We start from the raw sequence: 18,499 nt of genomic DNA, 5'->3' as shown, positions 1-18,499 counted from the left end.
TCTCTGTCTCTGTCTCTCTCTGTCTCTCTCTCTCTCTCTCTCCTTCAGCATGTTTGATGTCGGGGGTCAGAGAGACGAAAGAAGAAAATGGATTCAGTGTTTTAATGGTAAATTGTGTGTGCGCTGCAGAATTAAGTTCAACTGGTTTACATCAATTGTAAAAACCAAACAACACCGTTTGTGGGGAAGTCTGGTGCTGATTGGCTGTTTCTCCGCAGACGTCACGGCGATCATCTTTGTGGTCGCGAGCAGCAGCTATAACATGGTCATCAGGGAAGACAACAACACAAACAGACTACGGGAGGCGCTCGACCTATTTCGCAGTATTTGGAACAACAGGTTACATCTTCATAATAATATCTCACAGTTTGAACACAATTTATTCAAATCAAACTTATTATGGAACTGACAACATTAAAGTGTTTCTATAGTTTAACCTTCTGTATGGAAGGGCAAAAAATCGAAAAGGTGTGTTACTGAAAATACAAACAAGAAAGTAATTCATAAAAGCAAACACATTGCTATATTTTACAGTATTTACAGTAAGGACTTGCAGTACAACAGGCTTTTTGTTAAAGTTCATGTGCTATTGACCCCTGACCTCTGTTTTTCTTTTTATCTTTCTAAAGATGGTTACGGACGATTTCTGTCATATTGTTTCTCAACAAACAGGACATGCTGGCAGAGAAAGTATTAGCTGGAAAATCCAAAATTGAAGATTATTTCCCCGATTACGCTCGGTATACCATACCAGACAAAGGTACAGTTTTCTCAACTCAAATATTTTCAACAGATCAGTATGAAATAGACCCTGTATACTTTATTAATTCAAAGAAACGAATATGATAATGATGTGTCTCAATGTTTCCTTGCAACAGAACCTCTTGAACACTATTATTACTGAATCTCTCTGTGTCTATCTATACTGTAGATGACAATGCCCGATTCATGTGTCAGTTGCTCATGAGTTTGGTGTACGTCTTGTTTCAGTAATTCCTGAGCCTGGAGAAGACCCCCGAGTGACAAGAGCCAAGTTTTTCATCCGCGACGAGTTTCTGGTTAGTGTTTTCAATCCGCAGATTAAAGATGACTACACGGCATCTGTTACAGTCCCTGCAGGAGATGTGTCTTTGATATTTTGTTGATATTTTCTACCATCACAGAGGATCAGCACTGAGAGCGGAGAGGGCCGTCACTACTGTTACCCCCATTTCACCTGTGCGGTGGACACGGAAAACATCAGGCGGGTGTTCAACGACTGCAGAGACATCATCCAGCGGATGCACCTGCGACAGTACGAACTCTTGTGATCTCGCCGGGACCCAACCCGTCTCCAAACTCCCCCTGCCCTGCTACACCGGCAGACAACGAATACTACTGATGTTTGGAAGACCACCCTTCTGTCCTCCAATTGCTTTTTTGGGCTTTTAAATGGTTCTTTGAGTGGGTTGAGTTTAGGACGAGACTGGGATTCTTACCCGCGGTTTTAAGTTCGCGAATCTTTGTCGCCTTTATTTTCGCCATTCCACCCAGCCTCTGGCTACCTCCTTGCGTTTTACTCGAATAAAAATGATAACGTTGTGTATATACATCCTGCCGCCTGCCGGTTTATGAAGATCACCTCGTGACCTCCGGGAGCCCTAGTTTTGCACCCTGAACCTTGACCTTCTGACCTCTAAGGCTCTCTGCTGCTTTCCGTGTCCAGACACTGAAGAGCGCCCGCGGGGGGGGGGGTGGCATGCCAGACGCTGGGACGGGGAGATCAAGACCACGACGTGAAGTAACGCACTTTTCCATCGAGCTTTCACACTTTTCCTTTCACGAGATGGACACAATGTAGCATCGCGCCATGAATTTCTCTGTCCCGCTCGTGTCCTCTTGAACAGGAAGGGGCAGAGCCGTCGTGACGCCGGGAAGCGGCTCTGGCAACATAAAGAGGAGCGCTTGTCCCCGGTTCTTATTTTAGTTCTTAACTTGTACGGACTGTGCAAGGGTGACTTTTCTTTCCTGTATAGACTATAAAATGTTATATTATTTTGTACAACTTTATTGAAAGAGAGTAAAAAAATCTACTTGTAGATCTTTGTGCCTTGATTATGGCTGTACCTGTAAATGAAGCTGAGATCTGTTTTTTGACTGCGCTGTACAGCTTGATGTCACCCCGTCAGCAGAAGGGACTGTGGATGGGAACCTAATCTGTAGAGTTTCGTTTCTTTTCCATGCGGTCATTTGTTTATCTGCTTTGTTTATATAAAAAGACAAAAAGTTCTTTATTACAAAAAATAATAAATATAGGAACAGAAAATCCTAAAAGCCTGTATACATTATGCAAATCGACCCCTTACTTGCGGTTATGATCAGACGGAACAGCACCATGCCTTTCTTTGTCTCTTTGTTTTCAGTTTCATTTGAATTCTCAGCTTTAACAAAACAAAAGAAAAATGGAAGAAAAAAAAATCACAAGTTGAAGTGTCCAAAATCACAACCTGGTGTTGTTTTCAGAGGAACCTTTTTGGATATGAAGTATGTCTGCGATATACAGTATATATATATATATATCACGTCTGTGTGCGTGCGAGCGAGCGTGTGTGTACACGTACAGGAGACAAACGTTGAGCCACAGACGCATGACATTTGTATGTTTCGTGTGTGTGCGCGAGCGTGTGAGTGCGTGCGTGAGCAAGAGTGTGTTGTGTGCACTCCTTTATAAATGTGCGTACATGTAAATTTATAAGTCTATATAAATATATATGTACAATTCTACATGTTTAATTATGTGTGTGTTGGTGTGTACATACCTTCGTGTGTATACAGTGAAGATGTGTACTTGCACACATAGGTAAGCATGTCCAGAGTGAAATGAATAAATGAGAGTGCAATATTGAACTCTGCGTGTCGCACCGTTTACAACCCATCATACACAAAACCATAGCTGGAGGATCTTACAAGCATAGAGTAAACCCAGTGTTTTAGCCTTTGTTATTGTTTATTGACATTCTCTACGAATCCGACTCCAAGTGTGCAGTTCTGTTTATTTTTCAACCATAAAAATTATGTTACACACAGATTTGGGTCGACACGACATTAACGTTCAGATCTAGAATTCAAACACGTTTCATATCTATTAGTTATTACTCCAGTAAACTGCATCTCCAACACTTTAAACCTGTAAATACTATGTGCTTCAAAACATGTCGCACAAGAAACACGTTTTAAAATAAGTATTCCTAAAGTCATAAAATAGAGTTTGTGTTACATTGTTCTTAAGCTGTTATCTTAACACCTGGAAATAATCGTCAGACTACATGCCGAACAAACAAACAAGTCACGTTAAAAAGAGATATTTCACCAGAATCTGTATGTATGACTTTCTTCACTGGAACACCACAGAAGATATGGGTTTGTGTTTTTACAATTGAAGTCAATGGGAGCCCATGTTGGCGAACTGTCACTTTAAATAATGTTCAATGACATCATCAAGGTCTTTGTATTTGGTACACAAAGCACCAAAAGGTACCAAAAGAACGCTTACGCGAACTTCTTGGTTTGAAATAAAGTTCATTTGGCTGTTCAGATGTTGAAAAGAAAAACACTCACGAGTATTGCACATTCAGATCATATTGTGAGAGTCCAAACTTGTTTCGTTGACTTGAGCAGTTCTCTGGGATTTCTACAGATACTGCAGGAAAGGAGTTTCTGGTACTTGGACGGATGGATTGTCCATATTTGCAGATTCGCGTCGATGAATGATGTCGTGCTTACGGGAAGTCAAGTACGCTCAGGACATTTGATGGATATAAAGGCCTTGAGTTGGAACGATCTGCTGTTAGCAGAAGCCTTCCGATTGATGTTTACCTCCAGAGCATCAGGCAAGATTTGACAGAGGCGATCCCTCTACTGCACGTCCACATCTCCTGGGTTAGATTCTCTCCTACTGCTTTTCTAACGGGTTCCTCTGTGTGATCTGCACAGTAACTTGTCCGGTTGGCGCGTAGCTGCGAGTTTGCGCAGAAACCTGCGTTTTAAAGCTTTGCTGGCCTCCCTCCATCCCTCTCTGGACCTCAGAGCAGTACGTCGGCTGGACCTCAAGCCTCGTGAAGCGTGAATAGTCGGATGAAGTTTCCCTCGTCACGCGAATGGGTACGGTCTTCTCTCGCCTCATCCGAGAGCCAGTGTTCGCTGAGGGACTTGGAGTAAACACGCTGGTTAGGTGCTCCTTAAAGGAGCTGAAGAAGCCCATGCGAGGCTTTGCGGGTGCCACGGGACGGCCCACGTTCAACAGAACGGGTTTGCCAATGACGGGTTCGTTAATTTCTCTCTGCAAGACAGAGATCTCGCAGGGTGTCTGGACGGCTGGCTGACGGTCTATAGCGCTGCCGAAGGTTTCACCTTCCTGAGGGATGTAGTCCTCGAGGTCTTCAAGAGTGAGAACTCGACTCCCGCGAGTCGCACCATCCCGGTCTTGTTCATCCTGATGGTCTTCCGGCTCGAGGATGATGGTTCCTTCATCTTCATCTAGATCGGAGATTTCTCCAAACGTCGTGGGGAGATTGTCGACCTCCGCCTCATTTTGTGCAGCATCTTCTTGTGAAGTCACAGCACCCATGGATGCGGTCTCCACCAACTTGTTGTTCGAGTTATTAGTGTTCGAGTTGCCAGGTGGTGACGGCTTGCCAGGGGAAACGCCTCTTCTTCTTGGTAACCTAGGTGATTTGTTCACTTTATACTCGATTATCTCCTCAACTTCTACCCATCTGGGATTCCTGGCCGTGGCCCCTGCGGGCTCCTGAACGTAGAGCGTCGGGACGGTCTTTCTAGCCGGAGGTCGTCTCTGTCTGGGCGGTTCAGGCGTGGAGGTCTCCGAGCGGTAAGCACCCATAGGGGAGGCTCGGGGGGACGCGTGACGCTTCATGCGTGTGTTCTTCACCACGGTGGTGATGGTCTCCTCGCTTATGGTGGAAAAAGCACATGTGTTTGGTTGTACAGTGTGATTATTAGCACATTCTGTGTAGAATTTAACACAAGAGTAGCAACTATAAAAATGTTGAATGTGGCACCACAGGTCAATAAACAAAAAACACAATTTAGTGCCCCTCAAATGGAGTATACATTGTTTAAGTTATATAAATTAGACATAAAATTATATTATAAAATTATACTGAATGTTTTAAATAAAGAACATTAGGTGAGATTCAAAAGTAAGACTTACATAATAATGGTTTTCTTTGGTATTTTTGTCTCCTGTTCTGTCACTAAAAGAAAAAAGGAACATAGTTAAAATGTCTAATATAGTTAAACATACATTTTATAAATGTTACAATATTACATTCCTCAGCAATACGTCATAATACATTTTTACATGATCATACAATTTATTTGATTCATTTCTTCATTATATTTACTACTTTAATCACTTTAAAGATGTAAACAAGTGAAGTAGTAACATTACATTTATGCATTTGGCAGATGCTTTTATCCAAAGCGACTTACGTTGCATTAATACTATACATTTGTTTTCTATGTGCAATCCCTGGAATGGAACCCATGACCTTGGCGTGGCTAGCGCATGCTCTAACCACTGAGCTACAGGAAAGCTAACAGAAGCACATAATGGAGGAGGTGCTGTCACAGACATGTACCTTCTATAGAGATGGCCTGATCCGCTCTGCGTTCTCCTGCCATCGCCACAGCGGGAGTGACGAGCTGAGCGGCACACCTGGCACTGCCCAGACGGTTTGACAGCTGCGGATCAACCGTACAGTCATCATTAGATGATTTACACAACTCAACGAAAGACTGCTATTTGATCATTCCCACATTATTACCATACCAATAAAACAAGATTCCACAAATCTTTTTATTACAGTATGAACGTGCACTTCTTGTCTTGTTTAAAAAGAGCAAGTAAGTTAATGGACTGACTACATTCATCAGGTTTATACCTCACAGTCGTAGTGACCCAGATCTCTCTCTCCAGGGTTCTTGATAACCAGAACCAGAACTCCACTGCGAGATTCACCGTACGTCTGATACTTCTCTTGATCTGTCAGCAGTTTACCCTCCTTAAACCATCTGTCCATAGAGATACAGGTCAACTAATCAGGGTTATGCCATAGTTGTACTCATTTGAAGTTGATCGTGAAAACCTTTCACTTGTATAATTTACTCCTCTGGAGTTTACATTTACATTTAAAAATATTACCTTATTTTGGGACTCGGTGCACTCTGAATGGTGCAAGAGAACTGAACATCTTCTCCAGGAAAGAGCGTGGCGTTCCTGATCTTATTCACAAAACGTGGAGGTACTGGAAGAGAAAGAATCGGGATTAACAGGAATTTCTTACATGAATATACTGTACATGACCGTGACATTCACCCAGAAGACAATGTTATTGCTCAAGAGCTCTTAAGTTAGGAAAACCCTTAGATATAGGGTCAAGGGCACCCAATGAGAAACTGGTTGCAAGAAAAACCTAAGAGTTCACTTAAAGAAACCTTACAGCTGTAAATAAGTATTAACCCTTAACTGCTAAAGTGTTTCCTTAAGTTCTTTTTTGCGTTGCAACAAAGTCCTCAAGTTGCCTTTCTACTGTAAGAAATGAAGGGACCAATGCATGATATCATGTTCAATGAAGTAATGACGCTCATTTTCAGAGATAAAACGAGACTAATAATACACGATTATTGAAAAAATATCAGTTTGATGTGATATAGCAGATTAAGAGGGTGTTCTTTCTTTTTGCGTATTTATCTAAAATATTAGCTTTTTTGCTGTACTGTTAATATTGTCCACAACTCAAATGTTTCAGTAGCTGTAATGTTACATTTGTGGTGTATTAAAGTCCCTGTGAACCCGAAACGATCGTTTTTACTTCCGTATTCTGACACATTTCCGAGTGAAAAGGAATTTCCAAGTAGAAACAAGTGGGCGTGGCTTGCGTTTTTCACTGCGAATTGATTGGATGTGTAACAACAGCTGTTGCATTGATTTTGAAATGAAGCTGGCAGCAGACTGACAGTTGAAGGGGAGGAGTTAACGGATGCTCCGCCCAAGCCGTCTAATTTACGTCGTTACAGGACGGAAGTGCATTTTAGATTTAGATTTAGATTCAACTCTATTGTCATTGCACATGTACAAGTACAAGGCAACGAAATGTGACCTCTGCATTTAACCCATCCAGAGAGGAGTGACCACACGCACAGCAAGTGGTGACCACATGTACACCCGGAGCAGTGGGCAGCTATCACTGCAGCGCCCGGGGAGCAAGTAGGGGTCAGGTGCCTTGCTCAAGGGCACCTCAGTCGTTACCCGCCGGCCCTGGGAATCGAACCGGCAACCTTCTGGTCATGAGTCCGACTCTCTAACCATTAGGTCACAACTGCCCCCCATTTTCAGATTTTAACTGAAGATTATGAGGGTATATGAATTTTAAAAAGAAAATGACCCACATTGATAAGCAATATTTCATGAAAAAATAAGAATTGTCCTTTTTTATTTCACTGGGACTTTAAAGTCAATGGTATGCATGATTTCTAGCATTACTACGGCAACCGCGTTTTGACAGAAACTATGGTGGAATGCTAAGTATAATCACTTAAAGGTGACGGTTAAGACCTTTGTTGCAACGCTCTTGAAGAAATCTCTGACCTCAGGGATATTTTTCCCTCAGGAAAACCTTCACTTAAGGGATTTCATGCAACCGGGCACAGATGTTTATCTTTTAAGTACCAACTTAGTCGCAGGTGTTTTTCTTTAAATTGCTTAGGGGACCAAACTAGAAACAAATAAGTTAGTTGTTAAAATATAAAGGTGTAAAATGAATGTAGATTGTAGAGGTCAAATAATCTGGATTTGGGTCAATTGGATGAGAAATGTTTGAGTTCATGTTGAGATCTTCAATTATATTGACTTTTGATTTGACAAATCTGAGCTCAGTTTGACACATTGTTGACATCTCTTTTGACACACTAACGCTGGATTCATACTGGGTGTCAGCGTCAACGCTTGACGGAGGGCGTGTCTGAAGCGTGGCCGACGTGATGGTCATAGTCACAACAGCCAATCAAATTGTTCTCCGGTCTTGCATGAACGCAATTGGCTAGCGCCTGCACTAGGTTATTTGCATAAGGAGATCAGATTGGTGCTTGAAAAGTTGAGAAATGTTCAACTTCTTGCCGCAAGCAACGCCAGTGAAGCGACGCTGATGGACCCACAATTCAGTTCGGCAACGCATGGCGTCACCCATTCAAAGTAAATGAGAAGCGTTGACGCTGACGCCCCGTGTGAATCCAGCGTAATGACAGATTTATGACTATCTGAGATGCAGAAGACTCATGCAAATACTTCCATTTGCTCTCCACTGAATCTCACTGATGTCTAGGAAAACAATAGAGATATTAACGAGATCTCATCTGTCCTTTTCTCTTTTCTCAGTTCTGTCACTCACCCTGCACAGTGATTTTTCCAAGAGTGCTGGCATTGCCCGCAGAGCTTGTAGCAAAGCACATGTACTGTCCCGAGTCGTCTGCCGTCATGTTGTCTAAGATGAGCGTGCAGGAGCCATCCGGGTCTTCGATGATGATGTGATGAGGATCCGCCTTTACGGGACGCCCGTCTGTTTGAGAGAGTAGATTAGGGTTCAAGTATTTCAGTTACGAAGGCAACACAACCCACCAGGAGCATCAACCCAACATATTCCTTACCTTTATACCAGGCGACCTGTGGTTTAGGAACGCCGGTGACCTTACAGGCGAGTTTGACCGTCTGTCCGAGTTCTGCTGTGCAATCTGTTAGCACTGCGTCAAAATCTGGATGGCCTGTTAAACACAGATTGTTGTAAATATTGTGTCGTGTTTGCTGCGTTAACACGTGGAAGATGCAGGAGTGGGCGGCTTACACCACGTTGGCATGCTGTATTGCTGCTGAAGATCACGGAGGTCACGGAGCCAGGAGTTCTTCAGAATAACGGTCCGGGCCTGAAGTGTGTATTTCCTCACCGAATCTTCTCGCTCGTGCCAGATCTCGAACGCTCTCTCGTCTCCCTCCACAGTCTCATTTACATCAATGTTTGTGAGCTACGTTCAAATCAAATAAGAATTCAAAGAAATGTTGGTCACGGTCTCATTTCCAGCCTCTTTTTTGAGGGTCTCATACCTTCATCATGTTCTTGAAGACGTATGTCTGGGTGTCTGTGGATGTGTCTCTCTTCTGCTTGCAGATGACCACATGGTTTTTGAAGAGAAAGACGTGACGGTGATGACCTCTAGAGGATGTGCGAACTCCAGGTGCGCCTTCCCAAACTGTAAAAGGTCCCTACAAAACAGTGTTTAAGTGTTATATAAGTTAAATATGTGTGCAGTTAACACTAATTCATATTTGATTCAAAATTCACAATTGATCACATTAATTTTTTTACGCGGCGTAGCTATAAAGAAATAACATAAAGAGTCCTCGCTATTGTGCTGTCAATGAAAAAACTGTAAAGAACTTGTTTAAAGGTTCAGTCTGTAATATTTAGGAGGATCTACTGACAAAACTGCAATATAATGTACATAGCTATACATTTGCATTTATATATTAGCCTACATGGAATTGGCCATGTTGTTTCTACAGTAGCCCTGAAGGGACAAACTGCTCTGCGGAATACATTATCTCCTTCGATAAAGAAGCGAAAACGCGACGACATCTTACACTGCGTTCACACCAAACGTGAATTAAGCAATTTGCATGAGTAAATTACAGTACATACAAAGTCAATGCAAAGACGCGAATAGATGCGAACTCGTAGCAGGCGACACGAATAACGCGAATCGCCACAATCGCGCCGCCCATTTCGCGTCTTTCGCGTCGCCTGTTGCAAGTCTTCCGCGCAAGTTGAAAATGCAAAGAGCTCATTGACACCTACTGGATGATGGGTCCGGACGCGAGAAGACACTCCCTGTCGCGTGATGTTTTTCGCGTCACTCATGACTCATTTTCCCGCGTGTAGTAAAGAGCGTGGAATGCGAATGTTCACGTTTGGTGTGAACACAGCATTACACTGGGTTCACACCAAACGCGAATTAGGTGCGCGAGTAAATTACATTCAAAGTCAATGCGGCGAAGGTTGAAAATATTCGCCATTTCCCGTCCCTCACGCGAAAATAACGAACTTTTCCCGCGAGTAATAAAGACCGTGGAACACGATTGTTCGCGTTTGGTGTGAACCCACTATTAGTCCTGTGTCAGCCCAGCCGCCGTAGTGCTTCGGAATTGAGGGGTGGAGCGAGCCGTTGGTTGCAATTCGCAACCTCACCGCTAGATGCCGCTAAAATCTCCACATTGTTTCTGTAAGGATGTGTTATGTGTGTATTGTACCTGTCTAATGGGTTCTCCCAGTGCCTCCAGATTGGCAGGGTAATTCTCGATAAGAGACACATGATGTGTGTTGTCCGAGCGCTGTGACAGAGATGACACCATGGCGTAGGCCTGCTCCAGCAAGGAGCAGTTCTGACCGTTCCTCGCTTTGTTCCGTATCATATCCTAAAATACAGCAAGGCACTCGTGAATGTCATCACAATCTAATTGTTATTGAGGTTGATTGTTGAATATACTGCATGTAATTGGATAAAAACATTCTTCAATACAATTCGTAGAATTATTCAGCATTTCTGCATAAGTGGAGTAGTAGCCATTCAAATGACTGTAAAGCAAAAGTACCTTCAGCAAAGCTCTGTATTTTTGTATTCTCTCCAGGGGCCTCTGAAGGTAAGCATCAATACTCAACACAGGACCTTCTGAGGGGTCAACATTCGCCAACTCTGAGGCTGTATAATCCTGATGGAAAAAAATCATATGAAATTGTAGAGCTTCTGTTTTCTTTAAAAGACACAGATAATCATCAGTCGCACACTCATGACAGAGATTACAATACTGTCAATGATCACGTTTGGAACCTACCTTAAAGTATTGATGCACGTCCTTCTCGCCGATAGCAGACTCAGCCTCAGTCTGTCCAACGAGATACTGCAGATATTTCTCAAAACCTTCAGAATGTTTCAGGAAATGCATAGCGATGTCATCGTCTGTGTCGCACTCGCGCAGACCAGGCAACAAAGAGCTGGAAAGGAAATAAAACACTTTTTTTATGCTAAAATGTATTTTCTCCATTTCAACACTATTTCAGGCTATATGACCAATGCATATTTATGATATATATTATAAAAGATTAATATTTAAATGAACATGATATAATTGCCTGGTCCTCTTTACCTGCTATGGAAAATCTTCAAATCGCTGATGTTACGAAAGATGGTTTCCTTGTGGCTGGTGATATGAGGTGATGTGCCCTCCTCGCCAACACGCTTCAGATGATTTGACATGACAAACTCCATCTCCTTCAGAAACTCAGACTCTGTGCTGATCAGATCCTGGATGAGTTGACTAGGAGCAAGTGAAACGGACACAGAATTGAGAGGTTGTAGCATTATACAGCATATTAATACTTATTACTTCTATCCAATGACTTTCTTGGTATGTGTGTAAATTTACCAGAGTTTCTTTTTGTATTCTGTTTCGGTGAGTTCCTCTCTGGTGGTTTCTGGGAGGTCTGTTGCATCTGCAGATAGCTTTTAACACAACCAGGAGGTCATCATTAATATTAATCTCTGCATTAGGACAAAAAAACACCTAAACATTCATTTCAGACCTTCAGCCTTTTGTCGAGATATGCAGGAGACACCCATCCCTGCCGAGACGGGGTGGATTTGGTGGGTTTGGTGCGAACCAGCCATTTAAGGGGGTGAGCAGAGTCCAAAACCTCGACATACTGGCCCTCCTTCAGAGAGATGGTCTCTTTACTGACCCCAATAGGGTTGTAATCAGCAGTCACCACATAGATATCAAACATCTGTAAAAATGCATTTTAAAAAGTTGTCTTTTCAGAACAGAAGAGCAAACATTGGCCTTGTAAATTGTGACATAAACACATAATGTATATATGACCTCTCCTCTGGCATCTCCCTCATCTGACTCGGATGAAGAGTCTGCGATCAGAGAAGCGGGCCGTGACCGACCGTGGTATGGAGATGCGGAAGGCGTTTTGGTTTCATCGTCGCTGTCGGCTCCTGGGACACGTAATGAAGCTTAAAAAAGAAGAGAAGAAAAAAGGAAGGCAGACATCACGTGTCAATTAATTTATGTTCATTTCCAGCACACAGTAATGTGTAACAGTTCTGGCCTTTATACACCACACGTGTATAACATTTCAAGACCAACATAAATTAGATGTCTTGAATAGATAATCTAGTCCAGCTTTAATCCTCCTAGTAGCATGGCCTTGTAAACTAACAAAATGTTTATATGCTCTCCTAGTTATAAATCGCTTTGGATAAAAGCGTCTGCCAAATGAATTAATGTTAATGTAAATATATTTCCATGTAATTTAATAATCTGGGCATAAATTTAAGAAATGTAATTAAATAGACCAATAATCATAATCATATCGAAATAATTGAATGATATCATAATCATATAGACCCAGCTTTATATTATTTTAAATGATTTAGATATGTCAAAAATAAAACTGTTATTTATTTAGGCACATTCATAAAATGGAAAACTTTCATTATAATTCGGGTTAAGATCTCAATTATCTTTAAATGTAACAAATTATTTGCGCAGAATTTAATGTTAAAAAATACCCCACGTGTTAGTGTTTAACTTGATATACATTTTTTTACTTTAAATTTTTTACTTTATAAATGTACATAGGACTGTTTGTGATATTTAACGTTGCAATGTTCGCTGATCTCATTAATCTCGCGATAACTGACCGAAATATCAAAACAGGCTGTGACCGAAATAGCCCCCTATACCCTAATATAGTGCACTATTTGAGGGGACATCCATTTTTAGTGGTGTTCGAATTTATAGTACGACATTATTGAGTGCACTCGTTTAATTCCATGATGCATCATAGTAACAATATCGCGGCTAGCTGCTAGCCATCTATCGTGACGCTCGCGCTGAATGAATTCCCGCGTCTCGGCAGAAGATGGCGCCCGCAGCATTTCCAGTGCACCGAGTGTCCGAATTTAGTCACTTGTTTTCACCCTTTCCTTAAAGTGGACTATATTAGTGAACTAATGTAGGGAATAGTGAATGAGGGTAAGTGGGCGATTTCGCACACAGCCAGAAGCGTACGTAGCATCATGGACCCTTGATTTTAAACGCAGAGACACAGACACGTTTTGATATGCGGACTTATAGAAATATTAAATTAATATTACTAAAAGGTGTAGAATGATTTATGAGGAAAACTGTTCTCGGTTTTGATGAACAGGTAAGAACCAATCATCGTTCTTATTTCTGATACATAAAGTTAAAATTGGTTGAGTTATTACAGATAAAATGCATCTGCTGTAGTATGTAGTTTGCAAAGTTGTGATCCACTTTCACCCTCACGAAAATTAACCGGTTTAACCACAGTTTTACAAATACCATGTTTTTGTTGTTGTGGTTGTTTATTTATAATAAAAAACATGGTTAATTTTCGTAAAGGCAAAATACTCTGTAGCTAAAGAAAAGATTGTCCCGCGATATAGTGAAAACAGTGGCGACAGAAAATGGCCACATTTTAATTTGACCTCACACCACCTGTGAGGTCCGTTATCAATGACATTTCTCTCATATTTCAGCATGCACTTGGCCATATCATGCTTTGACAAAATAATTACTGTATGATCATAAAGATAGCTGTGCACAAACACAAACGTAGTTGCTCATGCAACTACTTCTAAATAAATATGAAGCAGGCATTTGAACCCTTTCTTTATGCGTATACTGAAACAGAGACACCTTGAATGTGGCTATAATTCACTTTCTGCAAAAAACGAGACCACCGAATTTCAAAAACATTTATTCTGAACTGTCACAAAAGGCCCTGATTTTGAAGAACCGTGACTTTCAGCCATTTTCCGTTACATATAAGCAAGCAATTTCATAAATTTTAATAATAATTTGCTATATATGTATATATAGAATGTAAAGAATTTAAATATGTGCAATCTGACTAACAACAGCATAGCCTCACAGAGGAAAAAGTCATGATTCTGTTGTGTTACGCTGGAAGTTCTGCGGATACATACTGGTTACTTTGGGCCAAGATTTCATCCACTGGAGCACTTGATGGTTCTGTGAGCTGTCTGAATAAATCAATGCTTCAATGAGAATGAGAGTGAATGGAGGGAGGGAGGGAGGGAGGAGAGGAGAGGACGGGTGGATAGTTTGATGGATAGACAAAAGAATGGAGTCATTGAATTGAGAAGTAGTTATAGAATCCAGAGAGAGGTGGTATTTTTACAAGATAAAAGTCCAGTAAAATTTTCCTGAGAAGATACAGGCTAGAGTAGAGAGTATACATTTGTAATGTGAGTCTGAGACAGGTGTAAACTCTATTTCAGTACTCTGCACACCCTGTGACAAAATCTCAAAGCATTTGGGCACACAAAGCTCACTCAAAATCAAAGCAGACTTTTGAGTGAATATTAGAACGCATCTGTAAAAGAAAGACTACATAAAAACATTAGTAGTAATAATAGTCAGTAACTAGACATACAATAACACAATGTAAGTGCATTTAAAAGTAATGTAGAAAAATTCTGATTTACATTTACAAATTTACATTTAAACATTTGTGCAATATTGTGGCAGTGCAGGTTACAAAAATGTCTAGCTCATTATTATCTGCAAAAAAAGGATCCAGATTAAAAATGGGCTTTTCTTACCTTGAGTGATCTTGGCCGATACCATTTCTGTGATTTGGGTTGTGAGCTTTTGTAGAAATTCCTCTGTACCCACTTTACCCAGGTAGGGTATTTTGATCTCTCCTGACATGTGATAATGATGATTTTTACTTCCACTTTTTAAAAAATACACGATCACACACGATCTGAATCGTGATTGTATGCAAACATAAAAAATCTATAAAATGGATGAAATATTCACCTTTACCCTCTTCTTCAGGTGGGCTGATAGTAATTCCAAGAATGCTGAGAACAAATATAACACATTATATATCCAACAAATCTATAACATCGCTTAACATTTGTAAACATTTGTCTAAACTTACTCTGCTCCCACTTTTCCCTTTTGTTCTGGTGCTGTTGGATAAAAAACGTTTGAGCACGGTGGAAATCAGCAAAGGTTCGATCAGGTTATATCAAAAGATTATGTAAAGGACTAAGTAAATATATAAATAATAATATTATTAAAAACCCGTATAATCCCGATAGCTTTATGTTAACTAAATCATGTGTTACTGACCAAGCTCCACGTCTAGTCGGGCCGTGTTGACCGACTGTCCAGCACGGTTGGTGGCGATGCAGGTGTACATGCCTCTGTGTTCCTTTCCCACTTCCATGAGGATTAGACTATGCTGACAGCCAGAACTGGCCACTTTATAACCTGGTGTGTCTGCCTTGATCCACAAAACATCCTTCTCTGACACCTCCTTTAACCAGTTCACAGATGGGGTCGGGGAACCTTCGGAACAGTTATTATGTTAACTACATGGACCCTAAATAAATACTTTCGGTAGACGATCTGATCGCTGTTATACCTTCCACTTTGACTGACAGCGTTATACTTGCTCCTTGTTTCACCTTCTTGTTGCTAAACCTCTCTAGGAAGCGGGGTGGCACAAGTGGCACCTTTGAATCTATATGTGGTAGAATACAGTTTAGATAACAAATTACTGTCATGCATGCATCATTTTTCATATCAATTGGTTTAAATGAGTGTCAGTTTACATGCATCAGTTTACATTATGTGAGGATTCATAATTTAAGGATTGTTACCTCTCATTCTTCCCTGTTCAGGTGCTGGGCGCTCTCCAGGACCTAACACGCACAAATTAAGTAAACAAACATAAGAAAATGTTAGGCTGTGTCTCACCATAAAATCAAACTGAAAGTAAAAATGAGTTTGGGTTTGACTTACAGAAAGTTTGAACACTTAAAGGCACTTTTACCATTTGTAATTTTGTACCATAATTATCTCACCGAAGAGCCATGCAAGCATATTGCAGAAATGTATACTGTTGTCTAAAGCACACAAGGCACGTTTACCCAGTACATTCAGTCGCGCTGAAGAGTAGGCGGAGCCAGCAATGTTACTAATGTACACAGAGTACTCTCCAGTGTCCTCGCGGTTAACATCCAAAATCTCAAGACTATGCTGATCACGTTTGGTCGACAATAAAATTCTGCTCGAGGCTTGAAGTGGGGTGCCGTCTTTAAACCAATACAACCTTGGAGTGGGAAATCCTGCAGAAATGTAAAGGGCAACCTATTTTACTTTTTTATTCATTATAAACTAACTGGATCATGAAAGAAGAAACTTAAAATGTAAAACAATTAAAAGAGAATTTGCAACAAAACGTACCTTTGACCTTAACACTCAACTTGGCAATTGGTGCTCCAGGACTGAGGAAAAGATCATGTAACTCGTCCACAACCTGAGGAAGTTGCTCATCCTCCGCCACTGACTCGAAGGCTTCTGTGTCCGTCCTGTGCTCTGAACTATGAAGAAGAATAACCCGAAGCAGAAGCGTATTTGAAACTTGGCTTAGAGGTTTGTTTTGCGATAGTATGTCAATATCTTTGAATATTAAATTGTAATATTGACATAGACATTATACAATGTAACTTTCTGTCTTGAAGTTTATTTAAAATGTGCATTGTGAAAGGCGCTATACAAACAATCTTGACTTGTATACTGATTTAAGAATCACTAGTAATGCTGACTGGAGGGGTAAAGGGCTGAGATGTATTGCGGATCTATATATAGATGACATATTTGCATCTTTCAGTCAGTTACAATTGGCATTCAATCTCCCAGGCTCTGATTTCTTCCGGTACTTGCAAGTGAGACACTATGTCGGATCTGTCTTTAAAGAATTTATTAATAAGCCTAAGGCTACTGCACTTGACCAATGTTTTTTGTTCAACCCAAACTCTAGACATTTGATTTCACGTTGTGTTGATGTTTTTGAACTGCCTGTAAACACAGAGCACATAAAAGAGGCCTGGGCCAAGGATTTGGGGGAAGAAATATCTGATGAATGTTGGCTTGAAAGTCTTGGGAATATTCAAGATTGCTCAATAAATTCGAGACACAGACTAATACAATTTAAAGTTGTGCACAGATTACACTACTCTAAAACCACGCTTAGTAAAATATACAGCTCTGTTTCTTCGATATGCGACAAATGTAAAATAGAGGAGGGTTCACTAGCACATATGTTTTGGTTCTGTCACAAACTGCTTAATTTCTGGACTGCTATATTTGATTTTTTTTCGAATGTTTTTCAAAAGGAGGTTAAACCGGATCATGGCCTTGCGATTCTGGGATCCTCAGAAACACCAAAAACTCTTTCAATCTCTCAGCAAAGATCCTTAATGACTGGAATGACTCTTGCTAAGAAATCAATACTTTTAAACTGGAAATCCTCAGATCCTCCATGTTTTAAAGCCTGGCAACGTGAACTCTTCAATGTCATACAAATGGAGAATTTACGTCACACCGAGCCTGGATCTCACTGTCGATTTGAAGCTGTATGGCAGCCCTTCCTGGACTTCACTGAGCTAGAATAATACGCTACTATTGCACTCTCTGTAATAATTGGATGTCTGGAGCCTGTGGTTAAGTTCTGATCATTACCTGATTATCATTACCCATCGTTTCTCCCCTTTATATAATCACTGATTTATTTTATTTATATTACTTTTTTTTTTTCCTTATCTATTCGTATTGTTTTATATGTATTATGTGTGTATGTATATGTGTATGTGTGTATATATATACAGTATATATATATATATATATATACATGTGTGTATGTATGTATATATATGTTTACTTATTTATTATTATTATTATTTATTTATTTTTCTTTTGTTAAATTGTTGTACTATGTGGTGGGGGAGGGTGTCCGATCGAGTTAATTTTGTATGTCATCAAAAATTCAAATAAAAACAATATTAAAAAAAAAGAATCACTAGTAATATAGAATGAAATCTTACCTAGACATATAACCCTTGGCACTGACATAGGACGATGTCTCTGTGGCATCAGCTGCTGTGTCATAATCTGAGCTGCATGACACTATAAATATATGCAAACATGAATTAAAAGTTCAACTGGAATATTTAAAATTTAGGTTAACTAGATGTGAGTCAATAATCAATTCAAGAAATTAACAGAAACCACAGGAGCAAACTGTCAAAAGATCTTATGCTTAATGTTAAGAATAAAAATATTTTAATAGGTAAATGTGTGGTTAATAAAACAGTAGTTGAGCATTTATCTAAACGATGTCGAGAATGTAATTGTAAAATGACTGCATCTAAAAAAAGAAACAAAGGGTTTTGTTAAAGTGATGACAATGCACCGTTCCCTCAATGCACATGCAGACACTTTCATGCACTGGTAAAAGAAAGTGTGAGTTAACGTCATTTC

General features: G+C 40.4%; 2 protein-coding genes across 2 annotated transcripts in view; one reads left to right on the top strand and one right to left on the bottom strand.

The window, feature by feature from the left end:
• Positions 1-2,322, top strand: part of LOC130546683 (guanine nucleotide-binding protein G(olf) subunit alpha-like) — a 14,174-nt gene extending 11,852 nt beyond the window's left edge. Inside the window, exons 7-11 of the mRNA XM_057322044.1 lie at positions 14-107; positions 219-339; positions 630-760; positions 991-1,058; positions 1,164-2,322. Of these exons, the coding sequence (XP_057178027.1) occupies positions 14-107; positions 219-339; positions 630-760; positions 991-1,058; positions 1,164-1,310 (561 nt within the window). The 3' untranslated portion in view covers positions 1,311-2,322. The remainder of the gene's footprint in view (positions 1-13; positions 108-218; positions 340-629; positions 761-990; positions 1,059-1,163) is intronic.
• A 1,115-nt stretch (positions 2,323-3,437) lies between these two features.
• Positions 3,438-18,499, bottom strand: part of obscnb (obscurin, cytoskeletal calmodulin and titin-interacting RhoGEF b) — a 57,845-nt gene continuing 42,783 nt past the window's right edge. The window contains 25 exon segments of the mRNA XM_057322394.1: positions 3,438-4,949; positions 5,210-5,252; positions 5,640-5,742; positions 5,943-6,072; positions 6,203-6,305; positions 8,448-8,615; positions 8,704-8,817; positions 8,898-9,075; positions 9,155-9,313; positions 10,358-10,522; positions 10,700-10,816; positions 10,940-11,099; positions 11,252-11,422; positions 11,531-11,607; positions 11,688-11,888; positions 11,984-12,123; positions 14,767-14,868; positions 14,987-15,030; positions 15,111-15,141; positions 15,305-15,523; positions 15,600-15,698; positions 15,838-15,879; positions 16,108-16,305; positions 16,424-16,560; positions 18,064-18,145. Coding sequence (XP_057178377.1) covers positions 3,932-4,949; positions 5,210-5,252; positions 5,640-5,742; positions 5,943-6,072; positions 6,203-6,305; positions 8,448-8,615; positions 8,704-8,817; positions 8,898-9,075; positions 9,155-9,313; positions 10,358-10,522; positions 10,700-10,816; positions 10,940-11,099; positions 11,252-11,422; positions 11,531-11,607; positions 11,688-11,888; positions 11,984-12,123; positions 14,767-14,868; positions 14,987-15,030; positions 15,111-15,141; positions 15,305-15,523; positions 15,600-15,698; positions 15,838-15,879; positions 16,108-16,305; positions 16,424-16,560; positions 18,064-18,145 — 4,001 coding nt within the window. The 3' untranslated portion in view covers positions 3,438-3,931.

The sequence above is a fragment of the Triplophysa rosa genome, linkage group LG23 (assembly GCF_024868665.1).
Source record: "Triplophysa rosa linkage group LG23, Trosa_1v2, whole genome shotgun sequence".
In the NCBI taxonomy this organism is placed as follows: Eukaryota; Metazoa; Chordata; class Actinopteri; order Cypriniformes; family Nemacheilidae; genus Triplophysa; species Triplophysa rosa.
Note: the sequence above shows the minus strand (reverse complement) of the source record. Positions and strands in the feature narration are given on the sequence as shown.